Raw genomic sequence first — 22,660 nt, forward strand, 5'->3', positions numbered from 1 at the left:
TTTTAACCTCTCCCCCATCCCCCCCACCCCCAAGTGGGACAAAGGAACCCAGTTTCAGTTTGCAAGGACTGAAATACTAAACCTCCTCCCTACATAGCCTCAATCTGCATCTTGGCTTCAGATACACAGTGAACTTTCACTAATGGAAGAGGGACAATTATTGCAAATTCCCCTCCTCTCTGTGCAGACCTCTAATTTGCTCTTCATGCTGTTCTTTGTGTGTGTGTGTGGGGGGGTGCAATTTCCCTGTCACTGAGTAGTATCACTGAGGGGAAGCTTTTTGAGCTGCAGAAGTTAGGGGGAGCCATGGAAGCCCAGTTCCAACTTATGGAAATGCCTTCTATTAGCAAAAATTTACTACAGGGTGGACTTTATGTTTCACAGACAGATAAGTATCCAGGATCTTCATGGTTCATGTTTGTGTCCTTAGAGCAGGACTGGAACCTGGATCTTTCCAGCTGTAGCCTAACACTCTAACCACCGCACACATGTATGGACCACTTACAAATGCCAAGAGATGTCTATTTGACTGATACTGGAAATCAAATACAGGACTAGATGGGCTGTATTCTTAAAATGCCAGTGTTCATTTGGGTCTGTATTCCGAGTTCAAGGAGCTCAGCCAACCCAAGCTCCAAAGTTACTCTTCTGCGCACTCCTCTGCAAAGAAAAGGCAGCCTCGGAATGACTATTATATGGACATTGAGTAGAGTCTTGATGGGGCCTTGTTGCCATGATCTGTCACCCTAATTTGTTTAGGTACTATTTCTTTCTTATTATTTGCCATACACTTCTCCGTAGGCAAAGGGATCATCCAAAGGACACTGAGGCAACAGGTGAGGTGGTAAACAAGGAAATTCAATCAAGATGGGTAGCCATGTTAGTCTGGCTGTAGCAGCAGAAAAGAGTCCAGTAGCACCTTAAAGACTAACAAAATTTGTGATAGGGTATAAGCTTTTAGAAGTCACTGCTCACTTCTTCAGAACAACTAGAATATGTGAGTCCATCTGTTCTATATATTGGAAAGCAGAGTGATTTCAGATGCCAAACGACATTGGCAAGCAAATGACAATAGCAGGTGTGATTGGAGTAGGTGCAATAAGCAGAGAGGTAGTAGGTGTAAAGAAATCAGCACTGGTAATAAAACCTAGGTCTCGATTCGGTCCAGGTGGATGCACTGAGTTTCACTATCAGCTGCAGTTCAGCAGTCTCTTTTTCTAATCTCCCTTAGATTTCTGAAAGCTGATTTCTCCATTGTACTTTATACAATGTACCTTACATACAATGAAGATTTGAACAGCCAATGTGGCATAGTGGTTACAACTTTGACCTATGACTGTGAAGACATGTGTTCAAATCCCTACAAAGATCACTGGGTAACCTCAGGCAGTTACATCACAGGGTAGTTATGAAGATAAAATGGAGGAGATAAGTATTCTAATCTTCTTCCCAGGAGCTCAGGGCTTTTCCACTTGTATTGCATCCCTCCCCTTTTTTGCATGTGTTTTGTTCCCTTTAGTGGTCACTTCAATGTGTCATCACTGTATCTCTGATACTGTGCTTGTAAAAAAGCCAGAGATATAGCTATGATATACTGAGGTGACCACTAGAGTGAGAAAAACTTTAGCAGAAAAGGGAAAAAATCCTAGTACAGGTACACAAACAACCAAAATAAGACATGCAGAAAACCCCTGAGTTCCTGGGAAGAATCTTAGAATGATAATAAATAAATCCCTGCTGGCATTCAAACTATTGGTGCTGGAAAGTAGAAGATACTGCTGCAGATATTTCTTTGAAAAAGAAAACAGTCTGATTCAGTTACACATTTATCAACTGGGGAACAACTTACACGATTTTTCTTCTTTAATCTTGTACTCCACCACTTCAGAAGCCTCTGCCTGGGCTGGGAAATGAACCGAGAGAAAGAGGTTTTTCAGGGTCTCATCTTTCCTAACAATGAATATCTAAACAGAGAAAAAAGGATGTGTGAAATGATATGGTAATTATTTAAAAAGGGCCACTTATAATATGTTGAACAATAACTGTAAGAACTGAGTCAAAATTTATATATGTAATTACACTTTTATCAAAAATACTGCATCAGAAAATTTTTGTTCGTCTTATAAACTTCAACAATTTGGGGGCAAGCAGGGCAAAACTGATATATTTTCCCACACACCCAGAGTCCCTCCTAGAACTGCTTTTTGTCCCTCAGTTTTAACCATACAAGTTGCCTTATGCTGCTTGCATGTTTTCCCCAACAGGTCAAATAACAGCTCCCGGAGGGGCCATTTGAGGTCCAGAAAATAGCAGGAGGAAGAAAGTTAAAAACCTCCTCTACGCCATGTGTTTGATTTGAATCCCACCCCCCAGCTGCCATTTAACAATAAAAGGAGTATCAAAATAGCAAAATTTCTTGATAACAGGAAGTGAAATACCATGTCTGGTAGCTGATTCATATGAGGGGTCTGAGAGAGAAACCTGAGATAGTTTCACATGTTTGTGGTTTAGTGTGGGTTAAATTGGCTCAGGCATGCCAGATAAGCTGGAACAGGTCCAGAGGAGGGCAACGAAGATTGTGAGGGGTCTGGAGACCAAGCCTATGAAGAAAGGTTGAAGGAGCTGGGCATGTTTAGCCTGGAGAGGAGGCGGCTGAGAGGTGATATGATCACCATCTTCAAGTACTTGAAGGGCTGTCATATAGATGATGGTGTGGAATTGTTTTCTGTGGCCCCAGAAGGTAGGACCAGAACCAATGGGTTGAAATTAAAAGAGTTTCCGGCTCAGCATTAGGATGAACTTCCTGACCATTACAGCGGTTCCTCAGTGGAACAGGCTCCCTCAGGAGGTGGTGGGTTCTCCTTCCTTAGAGGTTTTTAAACAGAGTCTAGGTGGCCATCTGACAGCAATGAAGATCCTGTGAATTTAGGGGGTGGTATTTGTGAGTTTCTTGCATTGTGCAGGGGGTTGGACTAGATGACCCTGGAGGTTCCTTCCAACTCTATGATTCTATGATAATAAGGACATAATAATTTAAGAAGAGTCCTGCTAGATGGATCTGAGGGCCCAAGTGTCTCTGAGAAGCCAAGAAACAGGACATGAAAAAAATAGCCTTGTCCATTCTGTCTCATATTATGAGGCGCGCTGCCTTTGAGCTTAGCCCTCTCAAGTCTAACAGGCACTGATGCGTCTATTCTTCACAAATTTCTCTATCCCCTCCTTTAAAGATATCTAAGGGGCAAAATAGATGTGGCACTGGAAATCCATGTTAAGGTCCCCAGATGTGAAAATGGACTGCCAAAAGTAGCTGTGTGGTCTTCAAAGCTAGATCAGGGCTGCAGCACTGGAGAGGGAGGGGGGTTAACTCCTCCACATACCATTTCCCTGTTTGGAAATGCTTCCCCTGACTTCTCGAAGTGTTGGGAGGGGGGAAAGTTCATAGACCTGTCCTTTTTTTCTATCTGCAGCTTAATGCACTTGGGGAGGGATTTCCAAAGGGGCTAATGACATGAGGGGGATGGTCACCATGGCTACTCAGTTTCATATGAGGATCTGAAAATGGATTCCCAGCAACATGTCCATTTTGAATATAAGCTAGAGGCCATCAACATGTCCTATGGCAAGGAATTCTGTAAGTTAACTCTCCAGTGTGTGAAATAATGCTTCCTTTTCTCTGTTCTGAACCTACCAGTGATTACGTATTTTCATTGCATTACCCTCAGTTTCTAGAATTGTGAGAGATGGAGAAAAATCTCTCTTTGCTACCTCCATTCCATTTATAATTTTATGTTATTTCCTGACTCAACTAGTCCTTCTCCAAATAAAAGTCTCTCCCCCACCATTCTCATAGGAAAATTGCCCCACTGCCTTGATTGTAGAAATTACAGTTGACTATCACAACATTCTACCCATTAGTATATGTATCTTGAACCCTAGAAGTTGCCTTATACTGTGTCAGACCACTATTCTATCCATGTCAGTATTGGGTAATCTAACTGGCAGCAGTTCTCCTGGGTTTCAGGCAGAGGTCTTTCACAACCCCTACTACCTGATAAACCGGAGATTTTTAAACCACTGTTGCATTCTGATATGGCAGAACAATTGCTGGGGAATGTGAGGGAAAGAAATCAAAGTTGAATTTATCTTGTCATCCATCTGTTTTTGAAGCCCTCCTCACACTGAAACATGAATGTACCTTATACTGAATCAGACCATTGTGACTGGCAATGGCTCCCCAGGGTCTTAAGCAGAGACTTCCACATTACCTCCTACTACTTGATCCCTTTAATGGGAGATGCCAGGGACTGATTCTTTATCTTTAAATTATCTTTCCCTCCTTCTATAGCTATGCTAACACTCTCATAAAAGCTTAAGGAAGTGACAGTAATAGGAGGCGGGAGGAAAACAAAAATAAAAGTCAACTATTACTCACTTTAAGAGTTTGATTCAATATCAAGCCTTTAAGGGGGGAAAACATTCTAGACCAACAAATTACCTTCCTTCTAAGGAGCAAGAAATAGTATTACTTGAGAGGTGCAGCAGACATACCCCTTCTGGTTCTTTGCAGAGTAGCTCAGCAGCCTTTTCCCAAGTGATGTTCAGATGAAGCCAAGCTGGGCATGTTTTGATGAGCTTCTCAAGGAGGCTGATGCCTGGAGGGGAACTGCAATTCCACTCACCTAGCAGGGTTTTAGTCTCTTCTTCTTCACCAGCATCTGTGATAGGCCTGCCAAACATACCCATAAATCCTTAAGAAACAGCCATGACAGTTGATATTGAGCAGAGGAACATCAATTGAGGCAATAACACTGTTGTTATTTAGCTAGAACTCAGTTCAGATGTGCCCACTTCACATCCTTCAATAGTTGAGCTTGATTTGTCAAGGAACAAACAGGAACAGGCTGCTTTCTCATTCTGTGCCTGTTCTTAGCCAAGAGGCTTCAGTCTACAAGGAACTCCTGCAGGCCATCTGTAATTCTCCTTCCTACCTTGGTGACAAAGGAAGAACAGAGTACAGGAAAGGTCAAACTGAGAGGAATAACAAAGTGCTTCTTCAAAATCATGTTCAGCTGCCAGAATCAACTTGAGACCTAAGCAATTCTCTCTCTGTGTATGTTTGTCTATCAGAAGGAAGAGGAAGTGATGCAATGGTATTCTCCATTACCTCATATGTTTTGTACTGCAAGATGGTTTGGGGATACATTGTGAGAGGTACAAAGAGGGTCTGAGCAAATGTAGCTGAGTTATGAGAAGGCTGTGCTTAGCCACAAAACCCATTTCCAGTACTGGTCAGTGCACTGTGCATATTAGAGGTGAGCATTTGATTCCGCTGAACCGAATACAAGTTCATATTCAGGAAAATTCCTGTGCTACTTTTGCAGGGAATTGCCTGAGGCAACTTTTAACTAAAGATGCTAAGGACTGAACCTGCAATTTTTTGCATGTAAACCAGATGCTGTACCCCAAAGGCAAACAGTATTACAAGGCATGGACAGGAAGGTATTCCAATACTACCATCTATCTATACTACCCATACTGTCCCCATCTCTAGTTAAGGATATATGTCTTTCTTTTTTGGAAATTAAATTTTCATTTCACTATTCCATTGCTTATTTTTGTTTCCCATTAGTTTAATCAATGGCTACAACCTTTTTTGTTTTGTTCTCTATACAATTTAGATGAAAATCTCTGTATCCCACTGAACTTTCCTTGCCTATAGAGGAAATAGTCTTGGTTGTAGTAGCAATTAAAGACATCATAAATTAAGGGCAGTGTTTTCCAAATTTCTAAATGAGATTTTCTCCCCCCACACACAATTGTACCCTTCACTGAAGAGGTTGTCTCTGCTATATTTCAAGGAAACAGAAAAAAGGGGTTCCAGTTGGGGTTACCAGGTCTTCCCACCTCTGCCAGTTATATAGTCAATTAAAATGTTAACTTGTAGAACAGGCAGAGGCAGATGCTTGGTGTCATCGGTATTAGACTGCTTGAACAGAAAGGTATTTGGCATCCCAAGGCAGGCAGACAGGCAGGCAAAATGGCAGATGGGACAAAGAAGGGCACCCAGCAGGACAGAAAAGACATACAAGCTTGTATTGGTCATCTCAAAAAAGACAGGTTACAGAGCAGACAACAGAGGCTTGCATGTGGTACCACTACACAGGCAGGCAGCAGAGAGAGTACAGCTGGCACTTAAGTGCCACAAGAAAGGCGGTCAGGGTAGGCTTTTAAATATATATAAAGCTGTTCACTTAATGGGTTGGGGAATGAGGAGCAGACAAACATCTGAGGGAGAAATGGGTGATTCACTGCATTCCAAAAAAGAGCTACTGATAACTTAGGTGACCATAGCTTACTAAAAGGTAGAAGGAAAGGAAATAGAATCAAGGTCAATTGAAGGACAATGAAGAATAGTCTCCCTGAATGAGAACTTCCAGAAGGAGAGACAACCCCCCTCATTTATCAGCATCACTCTGACCGGCTAAAGGATGAGACTTAATTTTCTCTACTGTCTGAAATCCATACATAAATCCATTATTCCCTCAAACAACAACAACAAAAAAGGTACTCTGAATGAGTTCCATGCTGGTATCTAACTGCATTTTCCAAATACATCACGGAGGACAGGTTACAGCAAGCCGGAACTTAATCAAACAAATGTGTTGTTGAGTCCCTATAGAGGCTCTGTGTGAAGATCATTAACGCTTTAAAAATAAACACAAATTGTTTTCTGTCTAAAGTTAGACTTATTTGCAGATGCAAGGAGCAGGTGGAAAGCCATTTGAAATGACTGACATTTTGGGACTTCTGGGGTTGGAAAATACCGAGCTGAATTGCTTCTCAGAAGGGGAGCAGGCTGGGGCTTCTGTTTGGGGTAGTGGAGGGTAATTTAATGCCTACTGCCTCCTTTTCTCAGTCAGAGATCAGTCCAAGATATGCACAGGAAACTCTGAGGAGATTTACCTTGGCTAAAAGGGAGTCCCAGGGGGTGCTCCTTTGAGGCTTTGAGGGGTCTCCGGAGACGAGTTGCATATTCATCATCTGCAGAAGTTTCCAGAGTCATTTATTTGACATAACCTCGACAGGATCCTAACCTTCTTTGAGACTGCTAAACATCTAAAGCTATACAACCGATGTTGGATCTGGATAACTGCAGGAAAAGTTATTGATGACTATCTTCATTCTGGGACTATTTAAAGTTAAACAAAGTAAAATCAGAAGGTGGGAAATAGAGATTCAGAAAGCTTGGAAGAAGAAGGGGAGAAGGGGCAAAATTTGAACTTTGTAAATTTAAAGGACAGTGCTAAAAAAGTAGAAAGGAATTTATTGTTTTGTCTACTTGCGGTTTTGGTGAAAAAGCCCCATCATCACAGATTTGCAGCTCTCACAGTCAACACAGGAAATACGTCAAACATCGCGAGATCTTTTTACCAGTGAAAACGGGATTTGGTGGCAAGAAAAGCAGGAAGTGTCGGATGGAAAAGGGAAATTATTGAAGCAGCTAGCCTACTCTAGGACTATAATATCATAGAAAAACATCGGCGGCCATTGCTAGGAGGTCAAAATTTAAACAAAGTTTTTAAAGTGTTCGGGACATTAAAAATTGGTGAAGCTGACAGAGGTGACAATTATAAGGTAAATACTATTGGACATTACTGCTGATAATTATTTTAGATGCCTTTTGAAGGAAAAATTTTTTAAAAGGGAAGCAGAAAGTCGCGACTGCCATTTTGGAAGAAATAAAAACTTCAAAAATTAATATCTGAGCCCAGGAGGCTCTGAGAACGGCAAAATTAGGCTTATTGAAAAGGGCAAGCCTTACTCTATCAACCTGATAGTTTAAATTTATTTTGGAGAGGTAAAAATTTTCAGTGTTTTTTTAAATGTCAGAGAATAAGTTAACCTGTGCAAGGATTGCCTCAATGGAGAAAATGCAAGAGCAATTAGAAGCAATGGAAGCCAGGATGATGAAAGGGGTGAGAGACATGATAACTGCTTCTAAAAAAAATTTAGAAAAGGCATTGAAGAGCTAAGGAAAGATATAGAAGATCTCAGAAATGAGACTGTGGTAACATCAAAGAAAGTGCAAGAGGTGGAAGAAAGAGTGAAAGTACATGATTCCACCTTGCTAAAAATGCAAGAAAAGGTGGCAATTCATGACTGCAAATTGATGGAAACCCAGATACATCTGAGAGGAGTACCTGAGGATGAAGAGACTGATTTGAAAGGATAAAGAAAAATTTCAGAGTTTGTGTGGGTGGGAAAGAAACCATTAAAAAAATGAAAATTTTAACAGATGCAAAAGAGAGAGGCGGATTTCAATTACCAGACTTAAAATTATATCATGAAGCAGTTTGCTTAGTATGGATAAAAGAATGGATAATGTTGTTAAACAAAAAACTCTTAGCATTGGAAGGTCATGGAAATAAATTTGGCTGGCACGCTTATATGTATTATGGGGGAAAAAAGATAGACGACTTTTTCTCTCACCATTATATAAGAAACAGCTTGCTAAATACATGGATGAAATATAAGAAATATGGAGATGAGAGAAAACTGTTATGGATAGTGCCAGCTGAAGTGATAAAAATGACAGTTGAGATGGGTGAAGAAAGGTGGTTGTCATATAATCAACTATTAAAAATACAAAGTGGCAAAAAAGAACTGAAAACTGCTGAAGAGCTGAATAATAAATATGATTGGTTTCAAATGCAACAAATAAAGAGCTTGGTGGAGAATGACATTAAAACTGAAGGAATAAGAAAAGAGCAAACAGAAATGGAAAAAGTTCTGCTTGGAGACAACGAAAAATTAATTTCAAAATTATATAAATTACTTTTAAAATGGTCTACAGAAGATGAAGTAGTGAAATCTCAAATGATTAAGTGGGCAATTAATGTAAATAAAGAAATACAGATGGAAACTTGGGAATATTTGTGGAAAAACTCTATGAAGCTTTCGACGTGTCATAGTATTAAAGAGAACTGTTTTAAAATGATGTATAGATGGTATATGACTCCTAAGAAATTGGTAAAGATGAATAATAAGATGCCAGACAGATGGTGGAAATGTAAAAAACATGAAGGTTCTTTCTACCATACGTGGTGGACTTGTGAAAGAGCAAAAAAGTATTGGCAGATGATTCAAGAAGAAATTTCTAGGATCTTGGGATATGAATTTAAGAAAGCTGCAGAGACTTTTCTGTTGGGATTAGAAATGGAAAAAATTCCAAAAGAAGATAGAACTATAATGTGCTACTTGCTTTCAGCTGCTAGGACATTATATGCGCAGTTGTGGAAGCAAGAAAAAATACCAGAGAAATGGAATTGGATTGTAAAAGTTATGACATGGAGTGAAATGGACAAATTAACAAGAATTTTAAGAGACTATGATTTAGAAGTTAAGATGGAGTGGGAAAAGTTCAGAAGATATGTAGAAAAAGAGTGGAAAATAAAAGGACATTGGACAATTTTTGATAATGATTAAGTCTTAGAAAAAAGAAGAATATTAATTTTTGTTTTTATTAGTTAAGGGTACTTTTAAACACTAGTACTTTAAGTAAACAACACCGGTGGGGGTCAAGTAATGGGGGGAGGGGTGGGTAGAAAGTAATATATGGGATAGATAAAAGAAGTTATTAGTGATGCAAGAAATATAATTTGTTACCACATGTTACCAAATAAAATTGTTTTAACTGTGGAATGACTAACATTTTAAATCCCATCCCTGCCTGCTAAAGCAGAAGAAACAGCTTACCAGATGGATGGCTAACTGTGCACAGTGTGTGAAAATACACACACGACAGCCCCAGTCAAGAGGATATCAGTTAGATCAGAGGAGAGTGGATGATGAGCCCTTTCCTACTATTTCCCTCCTCAGCTACTGGTCCATTCATGGGAATCAAAAGTAGACATCCATTTTGAAATTGGTCAAGGTAGTAAGATGGGATTCTATCTGGAGCAGAGTAACAGAAGTTGGCTGGGAAAATAGCCCATCTCCCTCCCCTATGTCTTTACTCCAAATTTCCCCTTTTGAAGCTGCTTTATAAAAGTGGCACTGAAACTGTAATTTGCATAGGGTTGCCAAGTTCCCTCACCCTTGGAGGGCATTTCCAGGGTGGGTGGGGACCAAAATGATGTCACCTGGAAGTGACATCATAGTATCAGGGATGCTCTGTTATTTGAGCAAAACTCTATGGGTTTTTTACCCTCAAAACCATAGAGTTTGCCCAAATACCACAGCATCCCCAACATGATAGCATCACTTCTGGGTGACATCATCTTTGTTTAGGAAAGGGGTTTCCCGTCACTGACCAGCTGGTCTGTTTTCCATTTCAATGTATCTGAGGAAGTGTGCGCGCACAGGAAAGCTCATATCTTAAATAAACTTTGTTGGTCTTAAAGGTGCCACTGGACTCAAACTTTGTTCTACACTTCAGACCAACACGGCCACCCACCTGGATTTATTCTAGCAAGTTTGTAAACCATTCTGTACAGTGCAATTCTATTACCTCTGCAGAAAAGTCCTCTTAAATAGGTCAGTTTTGCATAGTTTGCAGAAAGTCTGGGAGAGTAGGACCTCTCCTGATCTCCTAGAGCAGGCCATTCCACAATGTGAGAGCCACAACGGAGAAAGCATGTGCATGGGCAGTCGTCGATTTTGCCCATTTGCAAGTTGGCCTCTGCAGAAGCCCCCGCAACCCTTCCATGGATGTAACTATAAAAATCGATGTGTGGTTGCTGGCTGTGCTACCAGGATACATTGTATGTGTAGAGCACCTAGGGTTGCCAAGTCCAATTCAAGAAATATCTGGGGACTTTGGAGGTGGAGCCAGGAGCAAGGGTGTGACAAGTACAATTGAACTCCAAAGGGAGTTCTGGCCATCACATTTAAAGGGACCGCACACTTTTAAATGCCCTCCTTCCATAGGAACTCATGAAGGATAGGGGCACCTTCTTTTGGGGCTCGTAGAATTGGACCCCTTGGTCCAATCTTTTTGAAACTTGGGGGGTATTTGGGGGAGAGACACTGGATACTATGCTGCAAATTTGGTGCCTCTACCTCAAAAAACAGTCCCCCCAGAGCCCCAGATACCCACGGATCAATTCTCCATTATTTCCTATGGGGAGAAGTCTCCCATAGGGAATAATGGAGTGCCTTGCAGACATTCCCCTCCCCCCCACTTTCTGATGACCCTGAAGCGGGGGGAGGGCCTCCAAACCGGGGGATCCCCTGCCCCCACCTGGGGATTGACAATCCTAAGAGCAGCATACAAGGGCTTCAGCTGTCAGGGTGTAGTCCTCCAATGGGGCCAGACAGGAACCATGAAACTGAACTGCTTGTTTCTCAGATTGTTTGCAAATTATTAGTAATGGTTCCACTCTATTACTTGCTAATCAGACCTGGGGTTACAACCTGCTGCAAAAACAATCTTGCCTGTTTAACAAGGATTTAATGTGTGGAAACGGGCAGCTGCAGTTTCACAGCCTAGAGGTAAATAACATCCCTTTAAGTCTCTGACCAATTTCCCATTTTCCTTACACCACTCTCATGCTCCTCTTCTCAGCGAGGCTTCCCTCTGATTTCACACTATCTGCCCTGGGAGCTGCAACTAGTTTCGGCTTTTTCGTGCAGCAAACGGAAACCTCTAAAAACCAGTGTCTGTTTGCCATGCAAAAAAGGAGAAGCTAGTTGCAGCCATGGGGCAGATAGTGTGAAATCAGACGGAAACCCCGCTGAGAAAAGGAGCGTGAGAGAGGCATAAGGTGACTGGGAAATCGGTCTCTGTTAAAGGGGCAGGACTTTTTTCCTCAAGGTTGCTGGCAACCCTAGACCCAGACTTTGCCTGCAGTACCATGTCCAGTTCTGTGTGTCACATAGGGTTGCCAGTTCCCAGTTTGGAGGTCTTCTCCCCACTTCAAAGACATCAGAAAATAGTGGTGGGGAAGAAAAATATCTGCTGGGCATTCCATTATGCCCTATTGAGATGGATTTCCATAGAGTATAATGGAGAATTGATCCATGGTATCTGGGGCCCTGCTTTCTGAGGTAGAAGCACCAAAGTTTCAACATAGTATCTGATGCCTCTCCTCAAAACACCCATAAGTTTCAAAAAGACTGGACCAAATGGAGGGAAGGCATTTAAAAGGCACAGTCCCTTTAAACCTGATTGCCAAAACTCCCATAGGAGCTAACTCATGTTTATCACACCCTTGCGCCTGGCTTCACCCCCAAAGTCTCTTGGTTCCACCCTCAAAGTCCGCAGATACTTGAGTCAGACCTGGCAACCCTGGTGTTGCAGTTATTGAAAAGTTTAGACAGCGGTTTAAAAATGAACTATTGAATTGGTCGTCACTACAAACAACTTGATTTGGCAAGGTAGCCAGTTTAAAACATGTCACCCAAATGTTACTTTTTTTTTTTTGAAAATGTACCAACAACACCCACTCAAATCTTAATGTTTGGCAAAAGGCATACTGAGCATTTATTTGATTCAATAAGATATCAAGAATTGTTTTAAGTATTATGCCAAATTGGCACAAGAAAAGAGGATTGCTTTGTCCAAATCTTTAAGAGATTACCAAGCAGCTGAATTACCGAATTTCTACTAATGGTTTCAAACTGATAAGAATATCCCTTAAAGACCATTAGATTGTGTGTATAACATTTGCCTTGTCCTGGGTGGCCCAAGCTAGCTGGATCTTGTCAGATCTTGAAAGCTGAGAAGGGCTGAGCCAGGTTAATATTTGGATGGAAGTCCAGGGTTGTGACGCAAAGGAAGACAAGCTCTGTATATGTCTCTTGCCTTGAAAACTCCATGCAATTTGACTGCACTTTCCACCAACACACACAATTTGGCAAATATTCAAACTGTCTAAATTAACAGAACTGGTATGTTTAAGAGTCAGCAGACAATTTAAATCTATTTTTTTACAAATGCTGGAAACCTTTTAATAGATTGCATGGAACAAAAAAGATGGATTAACCACTGACCTTTACAACTGCTCTGCGTGGTTATAAATAATGGTAATGATCAAGTTAATATCTTGTTAAACATATATCACAGCAGGGCACTCTGTGTGTGCCTATTTCTTGCAGGGTTTACATTGATTTTACAGAACACAATAGTCTGCAATTTTTGTAAAAATCAAAATTGAACAGACTGAAATGGTTTCAGAAATGGGAAAGGGAAAAGATTGTGATCAAGTTTTCTATGGGAAAAGGCTGAAAGGACTGGATATGTTTAGACTGGGGAAGAGATGGCTGAGTTGGAGGTAAAATTACACTATTCAACTTCAGAAAAGACCATCGCTTGGAAGATGACAAGGACTTGTTCTCTGCAGCATTCAGAGTGCAAGACTAAATCTAACAGATTTATGTAAAACGTAAAGGTAATCCCCTCTGCACCAGTTGTTTCCGACTCTGGGGTGACGTTGCATCATGACGCTTTCGTGGCAGACTTTTGACGGGGTGAAACAAAGCAAGAGTCAAGTTGCACCTTTAAGACCAACAAAGTTTTATTCAGAATGTAAACTTTCATGTGTTAAAAGCACACTTCATCAGATAAAAGTATGGAATGGCAAACAGTCCTAAATACAGAGAAAGTGGGCTGTGAGTTAGTATGCAGAGTCATGGAATCTGCTATTAGAGTCACAAATTGGGGTCTGATGTTTGTTAGTTTATGTTAACTGGGCTGAAACAACAACAATTAAGTTGGAATAGCAGATTGATGTCCATGTACTAAACCCATTAAGTATCCTGGGGGTGTGAATTGCATTAAATGAGAGTCTCTTATAATGTGTTATTACCTCCACCTCAGCCTTCTCTTCCCCAGTCTAAACATACCCAGTCCTTTCAGCCTCTACACTTTCCCCTCAGCAAGCTGGGTACTCATTTTACCAACCTCAGAAGAATGGAAGGCTGAGTCAACCTTGAGCTGGCTACCTGAACCCAGTTTTAAGTTACAGGAGGGTAAATTTAAGTACAACATTAGAATGAGCTTCCTAATGTTAATAGCAATTCAACAACGGAACAAGTGGAAATCTTTAAGGAGGTGCTGAACAGATAACTGTTGGGAACAGGGCTGTCTACTGCAGGTTGGGAAATTCCTGAAGGTTTGGGAATAGAGCCTGAGGAAAGCAAGGGTTTTGGGACTGGGAACCTCAGCGGGATATAATGCCATAGAGTCCAAAGCAGCTATTTTCTCCAAAGGAAACTGATCTCTCTCATCTGGAAATCAGTTGTAATCCTAGGAGATCTTCAGGTCCTACCTGGAGGATGGCAACCCTAGCTGGGAATGCTATAGTTTTGGAATTGCTGCACGGGCGGGGTGTGTGTGTGGTTTGCACTAAGTCCAGCCCTGCTGGATCCGACCAATGTTCCATCTAGTCCAGCTTTCTGTTTCACAAAATGTTCAACCAGTTCCTCTGGACAGCCAACAACATGGCATAGAGGCTGAGGCCTATACCTCTGATGCTGTCTCCTGGTTCTGGGATTCAGAGGTTTGGTACCGCTGAATTTTGAGGTTCCCCTCGGTCACCATGCCAAGTAGCCACTGATACTTATCCTTCATGAGTCTATCTAATCACTTTTTAAAGCTGTTTATTCCTGTGGCTATCACTACATCCTCTGGCAGTAAATCCCACATTCTAATCACTCTTTGTGTAAAGCAGTATTTCCTTTTGTCCATCCTGTCACAGAGAAGGTGTTCCAACCCCCTAATCATCTTGGTTGCCCTTCTCTGTATTTTTCCCAGCTCTGAAATGTCCTTTTTGAGATGTGGGGACCAGAACTATATACAGTATTCCAAATGAGGCCGCATCATAGAGCTATACAAGAGCATTACAATATTGGCCATTTTATTCTCAATTCCTGTCCTAATCATTTATGAAAGAATAATTTATTTAAGAAAATAGGAAGATAGTAATGAATTGTCAACTCATTGTTGAATGAAGTTGTTTAACAGCTGTGGCTGTCCAAAAGTTTAAAAAGAAAACTATATAATACCTTTTACTAGGACTAAACAAATGGCACATAAAAATGTAGAAGCTTTCAAGTTCCCAAGAACTCTTCTTCAAGCTGAAACATTTAAGAGAATTTGCAATGGCAGGAACTGCCTGATCAATAAAAATGTTAAATCAGAGCATATAAATTAATTCCAGTTAACACCAGATTATTAATATTATCTATTGCAAAGCAACTGCAGAACAGGATATAAAGTTTTGACCTGTACAATTTGTTTATTTAATTGACGTGTATTAATAAATTAATTAAAAGAACTGAATGAAATACTTTTAATTATTAATTTGATGTCATGTTCTCAGAGCACAGGCAGGCGGGAGTCCGAAGCCAGTCCAAGGTCAAAGTCCAGGAAGTCAAGCAGGAGCCAAGTCACCAAAGCCAAAATCACAAACCGGAATCAGAAGTCAGTGTCCAAAAGCCAACGGGTCAAGGTGCCAAGGAATTCAAGTAGGTCAGGATCAGGAAGGAGCATGGATGCAAGCCAGAGAATAGACTTGTTGCTTTCACAAGGTTACCAGATCTTGGTGGGAGTTTTATGGGAGCCTTAATCAGCCTGCTCCCTGGGTGGCAGCGACTCTGCTAGAACTCAGGGCTGAGAGATCTGAAGCATCCGCGTGCCTCATGCCTTCACTCTGAAAGTTCTTTCCGGAGCCTGCTTCAAACTCTTGAGATGGGAGGGGGAGAGCTTTGAGGAGATTGATTATCAACAGCTGACACTGGCAGCTGGAATTTATTTATTTATTTATTTAATGGACTTATATCCCGCCCTTCTCACCGAAGTGTCTCAGGGCGGCTTACAACATAATGGTTCATACAATTCAATTTAAAACGTTTACAAATACAATTAAAACCATAATCAATAAAACAAGATAAAATAAAACCAGCGGTCTATAAAAGCATTTTGTTCCATCCAGGGATGTTCTCATTATCAGTTAGGTGTTATAGGCCTGCTGGAAGAGGGCTGTCTTACAGGCCCTGCGGAACTGCCCTAGGTCCTGCAGGGCCTGCACCTCCTCCGGCAGCTGGTTCCACCAATAAGGTGCCGCTGTTGAGAAGGCCCGATCCCTGGTGGATTTTAGACGGGCCTCCTTTGGCCCGGGGACTACCAGCAGATTTTGTGAACCGGAACGTAGTACTCTCTGGGGAACGTGTGGGGAGAGACGGTCCCTAAGGTAGGCAGGTCCTAGGCCATATAGGGCTTTAAAGGTAATGACCAACACCTTGTACTGGACTCGGAATATTACTGGCAGCCAGTGCAGATCCCGGAGCCCCGGCCGAATGTGCTCCCATCTTGGGAGCCCTAGTAGCAGCCGGGCAGCAGCGTTCTGCACTAACTGCAGTTTCCGGGTCCGGCACAAGGGTAGCCCCATGTAGAGGGCATTACAGTAGTCCAACCTCGAGGTGACCGTAGCATGGATCACTGTTGCTAGGTCGTCGCGCTCCAGGAAGGGGGCCAACTGCCTCACCCGCCTGAGGTGAAAAAAAGCGGACTTGGCAGTGGCTGCTATCTGAGCCTCTATCGTCAGAGAAGGCTCCAATAGCACCCCCAGGCTCTTGACCCTGCCCGACGCTGTCAGCGGCGCGCCGTCAAAAACTGGCAGGGGGATTTCCCTTCCCGGGCCGCAGCGACCCAAGCAAAGGACCTCTGTCTTCGCTGGATTCAGCCTCAGCCCGCTCAGCCTAAGCCACCTAGCCACTGCCTGTAACGCCCGGTCCAGATTTTCTGGGACGCAGGCGGGCCGGCCGTCCATAAGCAGATAGAGCTGGGTGTCATCAGCATATTGATGACAACCCAGCCCATACCTTCGGGCAATCTGGGCAAGGGGGCGCATATAGATGTTGAATAACATCGGGGAAAGTACCGCCCCTTGAGGCACCCCGCAGTCAAGCGTGTGTCTCTGGGACAGTTCCTCCCCAATCGCCACCCTTTGTCCCCGACCATCAAGGAAAGAGGAAAGCCATTGCAAGGCCAGCCCCTGAATCCCAGCGTCAGCAAGGCGGCACGCCAGAAGCCGATGGTCGACCGTATCGAACGCTGCCGATAGGTCCAACAACATCAGCACCGCCGAGCCGCCTTGATCCAGATGCCGGTGAAGGTCATCCACCAGGGCGACCAGCACCGTCTCCGTCCCATGGCCCGGGCGGAAACCAGACTGGTAGGGGTCAAGGACAGAAGCATCCTCCAGGAAACTCTGTAGCTGCAACGCCACTGCCCTCTCAATAAGTTTGCCCAAAAAGGGCAAATTCGAGACCGGCCGATAGTGTGCCAATTCGGCCGGATCTAACGTTGTTTTCTTCAAGAGGGGAGGGACCACCGCCTCCTTGAGCGCTGATGGAAAACGCCCCTCCAGTAGGGATCTATTTATGATATCCTGTATAGGATATCTCAGCTCCCTCTGGCAGGTCTTAATAAGCCAAGAAGGGCATGGGTCCAATTTACAAGTTGTTGGGCGTGCAGATAGGAGGATCCTGTCAACTTCTTCCAGGCTGAGCACACCGAAGCCGTCCAGTACACAGTCCGAAGACAGGCACGGAGCCTCAGGTTCGCTAGCTGTATCTAATATGACAGGGGAGTCGGAACGGAGCGATGCGATTTTATCCGCAAAAAAATTCGCAAAAGCCTCACAGCCAATTTCCAATTCATTAGAGTTTGGTCTGCCCTGTGGCAGTGTTGTAAGAGTCCGAATTGTATTGAACAGTTGTGCCGGGTGCGAAGTTGCGGACGCAATCTCCGCCGCAAAGTATGTTTTCTTTGCGGCCTTGACTGCCATCTCATAGGACTTCATAAACTCTCTATAAGATGTTCGAGTCGCTTCGTCTCGAGTACGCCGCCATTGCCTCTCTAGTCGTCTGAGTCCCCGTTTCAACCGCCGCAACTCCTGGTTATACCAGGGTGTTGGCCTTGAACGAGGGCGCAGAGGACGCCTAGGTGCGATCTCGTCGATGGCCCCGGCGAGCCTATTATTCCAAGACTCCACCAGGTCATCGAGGGAATCGCCTCGATGTGGGGAGAGTGGAATGTGGGGCTGGAATGTGGGGAGATGTGATTGATGGGCCAGCTGCTGGTTGTTCGGCTGAGGAATTGGCTGGTAACTCTTCCAGTATTGCACAGTACATTTAAGGAATATCTGCATAATAGACAATACTAGGAGAACTGAAAGGAAACTACACGGATTTTGCCATCTCTAGAGAGTACCAAGGAGATTTTTTGTGACAGTTTTCAAAGCTTCTGGGAACAAAAAATAGTTGGAAGAAATATAAATAGACTGTCCTAAACTAACTGTAACAATGGAGATCTGTGACTATCTGTTTTGTATAATATGAAAAAGCAGTTGCAAGGCAGGGGGATGATCTGGACTGTAGACAGACACATTCAACCATCTGTCAGTTCAATTCTTGTCTTCTTCATATGAAATCATCATGGAAGAAGAATGTTTTGATACAGACAAATGGCACATCTGAAGAGCTGAAATCTATCTAGTTGCAGAAAAAAGATGACTGCACATGCATGATTATATGCTGCTTTGTTATAGCTGCTGCCCCTCCCATGCCTGCCATGTCCTCTCCCTGGCATTTGCCATCTCCACTTCCAACTTAAAGGCACATTGTTAAAGGCAAAACAAAGTTTGCCATTTTTGTGTTGAAACTTACTTGGATGTCTTGATACTCCTCACTTGGTAAACCCTCTCCCAACCTACAAACCTAATCCAAATCAGACCCCTGCACAGCTGCTATTTATGAAGGACAAATGTGGAAGCTCTGAACAGAGAACCCATCGTATATTGTTTAGTTTGTTACTTTGAATCTTGATACAAAATGAACTCTCTGTAGATGAGGCTTCTTCTTCAAGCTGATACAAATGCAGAGAGATGGTTATTAGAAGTTGAAAAAAAAAAGCAGAGGAATTTCTGCATCGTTTTGATGCTAGGGACGGAAATAGGAATAAGAACTAGAGTACAGGAACTGCAGGTGCAAGCTCAGGTAGAAGAAAGAATGAACAGAAGCTCTGCAGGAGAATTTATGTAATTAATGTTACAATGGCAAATATAAGCAGCAAGCGATGTAGGTGTTATGTGCTATTAGAAGAAAGGCTGAATGAGAACATAATTAACTGGATGCTTATTCTTAGGCAAATTTGACAGTTGGGGGAAGTGCATTTATGGGATGATGGGTGTAATACACTTATCTCCAACCATCAGTGGATTATTGTTAAAAGGAGGAGAATCCAAAAGAAGATGCATATATTATTATATTGTGTTATTTATATTATAACACAAGAAGCATATATTAAGTTTTGGATGCTGACATCACTTGCTGCTCAGAGAGCACTAAGTAAATGCTCCTTCAAATGATAGGCCTGCCAAGGGACACTCCAAAGCCTTGTGAAAAAGGAAACATGAAATTCCTCATCTTGCCTTGTCTTTTTCTATATTTTCAGCAGAAGAACATCTGATGAAGTATGCATGCATATGAAAGCTTATATTATTTATTTATTACTTCAGTCTTATATCCCACCCTCTCTGCAAGCGGACTCAGGGCAGCTGAGAGTCAATTATAAAAAACATTTACAATTGTAATTTAAAACGATAAAATAACAATTTTAAATACATTTTAAGGTGCTGAATAAAGCTTTGTGGGTCTTAAAAGTGCTACTGGACTCCTACTTTGTTCTATTGCTTCAGACTGACACAACTGCCCACCTGGATCTATATTTTCAGCAGTCGCTTTGTGGCAATCCTGTGAGCCAGCTGAAGCAAATGACCTTTTAATGGCAGCTGGTTTGCCTCTATCTCTTTGCATCTTCCTATCAATTAGGAGTGTGACTTAGGTGGACTTAGGTGTTTACTTTTCTTTACATATTCTACATTCTGGTAGGGTCTTGTTGATACTATGGATAGTATACACTGTCTGCCTAGGACCCCTTCCCCCCTCCCCCCAATTCTGGAACAGGCTCTGTGCATAACTGCTTTCAATATTCCAATACACCTACAGTGCAGGCCTGTAGCTACGGGGTTGGGGGGCAGGGGGGGCATGCCCCTTCAATCAACCCCCCCCACTCGACCCTTAGGGCCCCTCCAATCTGAGCCCATCAAGCACGGGGGCCAGGAAATGAGGCCCCAGCTCTCTCCCCTGCATTCTCTCTTGTTCTCCTGCGCTTGCTCTCTCGCTCTTCCCCTCCCTTACTCCAGATCGAGAGCCCATGCCGCCCCGCCCTTCCGTCCCAACTTGTGCGCCAAGTGTGTGTTTCCCACCACCCTGGGCTACCGGCATGGAGAACGAAAGGAGGCAGCGACAGAGAGAGAGAGAGTGGGAGTGCAAGAGGAGGCAGCGAAAGTGACAGAGAGAGAGCAGGGGAGGGGGGAGAGGAGAGAGAGAGAGAGAGAGAAAGCAGGAGAACAAGAGAGCGAGTGCAGGAAAGAGAGCTGGGGCCTGGCAGCTGGCCGCTGGAAGCAGCAGCCGAGCCCTATGGCCCCCCCTCCCAAAATGTGATCCCATGGCCCCCCCACCCAAAAATTTCTGGCTATGGGGCTGCTGCAGTGCAATCCTATGCAGAATATTGTCACAATTAAACCTGGAATAATTCTGTATAGGATTGCTTAGTTCTCATTGGGAGGAGGGGCTGTTTTCTTCCTTTATTCAATATACATGAAGTAATATTTGTCTGCACAGATGAGGATTGCCTTGTGTATGCAAAAACCCTTATAATCTGTTTTTATCTGTTTATAATCTGTTTTTAGCTTAAATGGTTTGGTTTTATTGGTTTTAAATGTATGTATCCACTATATTATTGATGTACATCACCCAGAGCCAGTTGGGATGGGACAATTCATTAAGTCAAATAAATAATAATTTTTATCTAAATTGTCAGTACCTTAGGGCTGCTATATCCAACTTAGTAAATATCTGGGGGGACTTTGGGAATGGAGCCTGGAGACTTTGGGGGTGGAGCCAGGAGACTTTCCCATTCCGTGAAATAAATAAGAATACAGCAGTGTAGTTCCCCTGAATACAGTTTTTATTTCCTCATCCCCCAGCTGCAGCATTCTCACTAAATGAAAATGAACACACACACACACAAAGCAGCCAAAATAAACAGTTTGCAACTACACACTTTTGTGATCTCACTGGGGCAATTTACTCACAGGAGTTGCTGAATGTAACCACCTGCTGTATTTCAACCAACTTCTTCAGACTAACAGGAAAATGAAAGGAGAGCACCCTAGGGGGTAGAGTTTTCCTCCATTCCATAATCAGGTTCTGGTTAACTCCATTTTACTATACACAAAACAAACAGAGGGACTATACTGACTTCTCTTCCTTTCTCACATCTCCACACACTCACCAAGAAGAGCCAAGTGGCTCTGGTTGCTCGCCTTGCCCATGCAGCTTTCCATGCAGTTTTCCTCCAGCTATTTAAAGGCACACACAGAGTCCAAAACACAAGGCGTTTGCAAGCTTCTTTTAAGTCTACCAAGGTTTAAAGGCATTTTGGGCTGCTGAGGCAGGCTGGTAGCAGCAAGGAGCCTGCGAAACTGTGGGATCCCCCACTGGGGGCTGGCAAGCCTAGGGTACCTGTTTTGCTGTCCTGCTGACAGGTATTTAACCACTACCTTCACTCTTACATGGAGTTTCCTTCTGTAAAATAAGTATTTGGTAAATACTTTGGCCCCCAAATGAAAAGGGAGCACTCACTGGAGAAGATCCTGATGCTGGGAAAGACAGAAGGCAAAAGAAGAAGGGGCGGCAAAAGATGAGATGGCTGGACAGTGTTACTGATGTAACTATCATGAATTTGAGCAGACTTCAGAAGATGGTGGAAGACAGGAGGGCCTGGCGTGACTTGGTTCATGGGGTCGCAAAGAGTCGAACTCGACTGTGTGACTGAACAACAATAACAAACTGCACATGAAATAAAATAACAAAAATGAGTACATTTATTTATATTTATATATATATATACATTTATAGCCTGTCTTTCTCACTGAGACAGAGGCAGATTAACATAGTGTAAGCCAAATACATCAACAGGATGAGACATTCTGAGTGACACATAAAATGTCACCGCTTGACTCTGGAATGCTGTAACTGAAGTTTTATCCCCCTCTCTTTTTGGACTCATTGAGGTGCTCTACTATGACAAGCTACATGGTTATACAAAGTTCTTTAGGATGCAGTGTTTCCCAGCATAGGGATGTAGCAATGTCAAAAAGCATCACATGTCTGCTAATGGCAATTCATTACAAAGTAGCAATTCTCTTTGCAATCAAAGGTTTGTTTTTAAGTTTGTTATTCGGGGGAGAGAAGCCAGCTGACCTTTAACAGCAGGTAGATTGGCAGAGGCCGGCAAGTGAAGCACAAGCCCCTGCTAATGTCTGCAAAAGCAGCACACTTGGGACCTGTGATGTGAAGCATTCCCCGCCAGCACTTCCTTCAATTATCAACTGGTACTTCCCAGAAAAATCATTAAATTTGCCCAGGTTTTGTATAGCAATGATGTTTTGCTTGGAAACAATGGCAACTCTTATTCCCTCCAAGACAACATTTACAGAAAAGCACCTTAAGAAAAGCAAACATCGCACAAACATCAACTGTAAAGCTGGCTTCTCCTTTTTCTTTTCATAAAGAGCCTTTCTTTAAA

General features: G+C 42.8%; 1 protein-coding gene across 1 annotated transcript in view; it reads right to left on the minus strand.

The window, feature by feature from the left end:
- The window catches only part of RIN3 (Ras and Rab interactor 3), a 120,813-nt gene that overhangs the window by 72,294 nt on the left and 25,859 nt on the right, over positions 1-22,660 (minus strand). Inside the window, exons 2-3 of the mRNA XM_060262391.1 lie at positions 4,549-4,726; positions 1,850-1,964 (exon numbers count right to left, since the gene is read on the minus strand). Coding sequence (XP_060118374.1) covers positions 1,850-1,964; positions 4,549-4,726 — 293 coding nt within the window. The remainder of the gene's footprint in view (positions 1-1,849; positions 1,965-4,548; positions 4,727-22,660) is intronic.

This window comes from Heteronotia binoei, chromosome 21, assembly GCF_032191835.1.
Source record: "Heteronotia binoei isolate CCM8104 ecotype False Entrance Well chromosome 21, APGP_CSIRO_Hbin_v1, whole genome shotgun sequence".
NCBI lineage: Eukaryota > Metazoa > Chordata > Lepidosauria > Squamata > Gekkonidae > Heteronotia > Heteronotia binoei.